Source organism: Condylura cristata, unplaced genomic scaffold, assembly GCF_000260355.1.
Source record: "Condylura cristata isolate star-nosed mole 26May11 unplaced genomic scaffold, ConCri1.0 scaffold00008, whole genome shotgun sequence".
Lineage (NCBI taxonomy): Eukaryota > Metazoa > Chordata > Mammalia > Eulipotyphla > Talpidae > Condylura > Condylura cristata.
In genome coordinates, this window is record NW_004567109.1 from 44,436,934 (window position 1) to 44,443,349 (window position 6,416).

The following is a 6,416-nucleotide window of genomic DNA, read 5'->3' on the forward strand; positions in this document are numbered from 1 at the left end:
AAGAATAGAGTTTTTGATATAAAAAAGTAACTTATTCTACCTTTCACATTGGAAGATGCCATTGACCTCAGTAAGGTGGACATTTCTTAGTTATTTCAGTAAGGAAGGCTAACTTGTTGTCATTTATAACTTCGCTTTCCCACCACTTTAGCTACCTCACAACTGCCCAGTCAGTTACTACCTAAATATTTCTTGAATCGTTCTCTCCCCATCCTTAATGCCACTTTCTTCATTTAGACTATTGCTGGACTTACAGTAAGATACTTCTAGTATGTTAAGTCATCTTCCACATCACATCAAAATCTGTAAAAAAGCAAAGGGATCCCATTGGTGAACTTTCTTCCTTAAAATTGTGTAACATCTAGAACTTTCCTGGAAGCAGTGAAGACCAGATGTGCCAGTGGTAGCGAAGTAGCATAGTGGAGAGAGGTAAAACAAGGTTTCAGTAGCAGAACTGAATTCAAATCTAGGTTCTGCTACAATTTACTCAATTCTGTCAGCTTCGTTTTTCTTATCTCTCACTTGGGAGAAGTACCCATCTTCCAGAACAGAGTTGGTACCCATTAAATAGCATGTATGTAGTGACTGGCCTTGTTGTGTCGTGTATTCTTAGGGTAGGAGAGACTGTCCTTTTACTCAGACAGAGAATAAACCTATAATCACATCATTACCATCAGCCAGGCTGTTTAACCAGTAGTCCTCAGGTGAACCACAAAATTCACACAATCATTCAGGTGACTATTTCTCACTTCTCCCAAGGATGGTCTATAATTTGTACTACTGGAGACAAATTGTAGGGCAGGTAATTCATTATAAGCAACGGATAGTTTATGGCATTAGAACTTAATTTTCTAATGGAAGCCTGATTTAAAATGACGATTACTGGCCACAAGGCACTTTAACCAAGCATTCTAAATTGATGATTTCAAGTAAGCAAGTGAAAAGCACCCTGCCACTCCACCAGACTACAGAAACTGAACTGTATGTCGGTATTTTCCCCAAAGTTTACTACATTTGTTAGATAGTATTCCAGTGAGAATGTTTGCTGAAACATGGGAGGTAGCAAATCAGTTTCTCCATTTCCTTACTTGAATTTCAACAAGATTATAAATATAGCCCAAGATCAACTAACTATACACCTGGTGAAGTTAATTGAGCCACGTTCACCAACTATAAAATCAAATTATACTTTAAATCCATTGACTCAAAAATATGTTTTGAGATTATAGTGTGCATGCTGCTATCAAAAAAGCCACGCTCATCATATAAAATCAAGGAAAAATTAAAGAAGGGTAAAAAGTGTCTTAAGATACTGATTAGAAGATTACACGTGAATTCAGAAAGGGTGAACAAATTAAGATGCTCCTGTGGGAACAACTGTACATTCACCCAAATGCAAGCAAAGTTACACTTTTGATGTTGAAAAGAGAAAAAGATGATAAACACTAGAGGTGATGAGTTTTTCAGTCAGACACTAAGTTCTAAAATGGGTTTGTCATAGGACCACAGTTTCACAAGTCAGATTATCTACAATAAAAGAATTATAAAATATCAAAATCTTAATAATTGACATTTCAGCCATAGGACATATTCTGGGAATGTGAAAATCAAAGTTAAGTAAAATATTTTTATTAGGAAAAAGGTCTTGTTTGTGAAAATCAATCCCCAACTTACATTTTAGTTTGAAGAATAGGTTAATTTCATATGCAATAGGAGGTTTGGAGATCTTTTTACCAATTATGGAGAAGGCTATCTTTGTATCTATTAAGATCAGAATTGACTTGGTCAATTGAACGCCTTAGACTCATTATAGCGGCCAGTCGTAATTAAAATTAAAATGGAATTAAAGCAGCTAAATAAAGAACTCACATGTTCCCCTATAGACTTAACATTGAAAAGGTAAATAATTTGTATAAAATAAGTGAAAACCCTTATTGTTTTATTGTTCCTCCTGCCTGTTCTCTACTCACTTTTTTCCCTCTCCATAAGTCCTGTCCTACTCAGCTTCCATTCATCCTTGCAATTCAGCCTATGTTGTTTTCTAAGGAGTATTTCATGATCTCAGTTGGGACAAAACACCCTGAGATTGCCCCCACCTTATTCTCTTTCCCAAGTTGGATGTGACTTTCCCTCTCTGCAGCTCCTGTTTAAGCTCTGAGCTTAAACAGGGAACAGACCATGTGTGTGTATGTGTGTGTGTGTGTGTTTTCTTATTAATGAAATTCCATTGACAAACATCTTTGTTAATATTTTGAGAGTATAGAATTTCTCCCCTTAGTCAACATAGTTCTCCTGCCACCAGAATACCCATAGTCCTCCACCATAATCTGTTGTGCAAAGCCTGCCTCCCCCTTCACATTTTGAATGCCTCACAAACCACATCTGTTTCTAGAACCTGGCACAGGTCAATATGTGGCTGTTTAGAAAAAATGCCTCCTCTTAATTAAATTAAATATGTGTGTGTACATATAGGTGTAAGTATACATTCATATAGAAGTGTTCATACTTGTGTATGTGGATATATAAAATGTGTGTGTGTGTAAACAGCTTCTTTAAGACTTGTGAACAAGGGAAACTTAAAAAGGGCATGAAGTTTTGTCTAGGATTCATTAATTTCAGTTTCCCTATTTCAAAAGTCAAACAAATACCAGCTTTTTCTTGCAAGTGGGCCTCTAACTGACATGAAAAAACAAGAATTCATTTTCTCAGGGTTCTATTGAAAATTTTTTTGAAGAGAACTAAGTTCAAGATGCCCTGTGCCATAATCTTGACTGCAAAAGTAGAAATACTGAAGGAAATTTGATTTTGAGGAGATAGAGGAAAATAGTTGCCTAAGCATACACTTCTTTTTGTTTTCTGCATTCTTTTTGTTGCCTGGGAGAGCAGAAAAAATTATACTTGGAGAAATGGGCTTTAGAATATTGTGTAAAGGGTCATAGTATGAGGGGAAGAACTGTAACTGGAAAATAAATCTCTGCTTATTGAACAAGATAGTTTCTCTACAGACTTTCTGTAAGTTTCTTTATTAAAGAAAAAGCATCTAAGCTTTTAGCACAAAAGTCTTGTTCCATTTGTACCATTGTACCAGTTGTATTGTTGGTGCCACAAAGATGTAGTTTTGAATTCTTAGCTTTTTTATCAGAAGATTAAAGTAAGACACCTGTTTCTTCTTTAATTAACTCTTTGTGTGATTTATAAGACAATTTATACACTGTTTATTCCCTGTGATCATAAAAGAGCAATTTAAACTTATCTTTAATTTTCTAAAGTGTAATTCAGAAAAAGGATTTGATTACTAAGTTTCTGGTGCAGGTTGGGGTGGAGAGTGATAGGAGAGGAAGTTGCATATCAGGGTAGCCTTCTACGGTAAGGGTGATTGGCGTCATTTAATGGCAGGCTGGGATTTATATTTTAGGAGAAAAAAGGAATCATTTTAGTGGATTATTAAGTCATTCTACATAGGCAGGATGAAAAAGGAGAAGAAAACAGTTCTTGAAGTCACTCACGACGATGACTGTACTAGAAAGAATGACTAAGCGAAGTATATACGTTTTCATGAATGTAAGGGCTAAACAGAAGACTGGAAGATGATATGAGGGGCAGATAAAGGAGTTTACTAGATGCCAAGTATTGGTGAACCAGTGGAAGTCTGATGAATTCTGATCTCATCTTTCAACTCTGGTAGGTAAAATGTAGAAAGAGTAAGTAGTTTCCACTTGAGACCAATGCAGGGCAGATAGTGTCTTTGTAGGGAGGTTGAGAGGTTGAGGGACAGGGCCGTGGGAGTGAAAAGTGGGGTGGATTTCAGTTAAGGACAAAAAGTGTACATTAAGTGAAAAGGTTGCCATTATGGAACAGAGTCCAAAAATTACCTATTGTGAAGAAATAGGTACTACCTTTCAGCTACTACCTTTCAATGCCTTTTGCTATTCATTTCACTATGCTTTTTTTCCTTTTAGTACTTCTCTCTTTATGTTTGATTTACACATTCAAGAAGTATCTACTAGGCACCTATCATGTGCCAAGCATGTTCCTGGATATCGTGGTATACATAGTGAGGGCATAATTTCTTGAAATATGGACAAGATGCCCAATTGTCACATTAAATATGTATTAGAGTTGTATGGAGTGTGTGGGATAGCTGAGTATATCAGATTTTTAGGGCCGTTTCAGAACCTTTGCAAGTAGATCTTAGCCTGTTCATTGAATTACAGAAAGGAAAAAATTGGTCCATACAGCATTGATTTCCTGTCACGATTTCCCATTATAATAGAACAAAAGAGCATGATGAGATCCTGACAATGACAAGGGAGTTTGCAATGTCCAGATCATTCTAATTGGATAATATAAAAGTACTTACTTTTTTTTGTCAATAGTTTATCACTTGTTTGGCATATTTTTACCAAGTGTGTCAACAGTGTACCACGTGCCAAGATAGGTGGGGTGCTTGATCTCATGGAGGACTCACTCTTGCCAGGAATGGTGCTAGTTACTTGCATATATCACCTGTAGCCCTCTGACAGCCCCACTAAGATGCAGGATAATATGAATGAAGAAACAGACCTAGTGAGGTTGGAATAACCAAAGGCAGCTGTCGCAGCCCCAGGGGCACAGTTACTGATGCACGTGGCTCACTGCCCTCCTTCCTGCGTTCATTGTATACTGAAGGCTACTCTGTCAGGTAGTGGGGTGTTAGTTAAGTGTTAATGTGAGGAGAAAGGAACTAGAACCTGATTTTCAGGAAGCAAATGGTTTATTCTTTCACAAAATTGACCCTGAACCACCACAGAAAAATAAGTAGGAAAAAAGCTTACATTTATGAAAATTCAATAGCTCATAAGTAAAGTGTTCCATTTCACTTGTAAGCCAAGAATATGAGAATAATGAGATACCAGTTGTCACCCACAAAACACTGTTAACATTCAATGTAACATTCAATGTAAGGGTGAAATAGTCTCTCAAACTGTTAGAAACATATTTTCCTGGAAAACAGGTAGTATTTATTGAGAGCCTTAAATGTTCATACCCTTTTAACCATATAACTACATCTCTAGTTATCTCTACTAAAGAAATAGTTGGAAAAGCAGATCACACTGTTTTTAAAAAAAAAAAATGGCATGTTGTTTGTATTGAGGGAAAATTTGAAAACAAGCCAATGTAGATGACATCATGCTATACTAGCATTAAAAAGTGCTATTTTGTAGTTTATTTGATGATGTGAAAATGTTTTCAATAAATAGTTGGAAAAACAACCTGAAACTTTACATGCAATATCATGATTGTATAAAGTATAGTGGTATGTGTGTACATGTAAAATCCCTTAGTTAAGAAAACATTAAGAAACTGTGAAGAAATTAAAATGTCATGTTTGTTTTCAGGTAGGTATGCGGAGGTGATCTGTACTTATAACTTCATAGTTTCAAAATTGTCTAAAATTAACTTCTATTTTGATTTTTTTATGAAGAAAAAATACTGCTTTTTTTTTTTTTTACTTTCTTTGTTTGATTCCTAGGTGTGGAATAGAAATTAAGGTAGGATAGAGATTGTCAAAAGATGATTAAAATGTAATTTCAGAACTGTTCTTAAAGAACTGAAAGCAAATTTATTTTCTTAATTTTAAACAGCCATAAAAACATATTTTATTTCTTTGGTTCATTTTCTATTTTAAGATTAATATCTCAAATTTATATGATTTATGTGTATATGATTCTCTGTGTACTTTAGTCATTGAGTTTCAGAACACACAGTTATAACTATACTTATTTCTTTACAGGTTTTACAGCTGCCTACAATACACTTTGGAAAGAGAAATTACTCACTCATATCCCAAAGAGAAAAATACCTCATCGTATATTCGCAAGAAAAAAAGAAACCCAGAAAAAGCACATGGCAAATGTATTACAGAAAAACATGATAAAGAACTTGAAAATGATGATGATGATTATCCAGACCTCAGTAGTACAATCTTCTCTGCAGATTGTAATATTTGAGTCTGATGTGCCTTGATATAGAATGTTTTAACAGTTATTATAAAACTGCTCTTTGTAAGAGTATTTTAGTCTCTTGTGCAAATCAAACATTCAAAAAAGCAAGACTTCTCTCTGTTTTTTAGAGAAACCTATCTTATAAACATATGGCTTTTTAAAATGGCTGTAATATTTGCTCATTAAATATCTTTTAGTACATATTCTTTGAAAAAAAATAAAATTATGATTTTTAATGCCCCTTTTTTTTAATTTCAGTTTTTTTTGTGTAAAACAGGAAAATTGCAATACCCTTTCAATAATATCAGAAATATGTTGACTCAAAATCATATTTAACTTTGAAATCTCCATTATAATGGAAGATCAGAGTTCACTTCTTTTTGTCATGGAGTTCAATGGCAAGTTTTTCTCTCTCTTGGCACACTGAGTAAA

General features: G+C 34.7%; 1 protein-coding gene across 1 annotated transcript in view; it reads left to right on the plus strand.

Moving 5' to 3' along the window:
* TYW3 (tRNA-yW synthesizing protein 3 homolog (S. cerevisiae)) overlaps window positions 1-6,173 on the plus strand; it is a 13,616-nt gene extending 7,443 nt beyond the window's left edge. Inside the window, exons 5-6 of the mRNA XM_004679521.2 lie at window positions 4,513-4,571; window positions 5,774-6,173. Of these exons, the coding sequence (XP_004679578.1) occupies window positions 4,513-4,571; window positions 5,774-5,990 (276 nt within the window). The 3' untranslated portion in view covers window positions 5,991-6,173. The remainder of the gene's footprint in view (window positions 1-4,512; window positions 4,572-5,773) is intronic.
* Window positions 6,174-6,416: the final 243 nt, after the last annotated feature.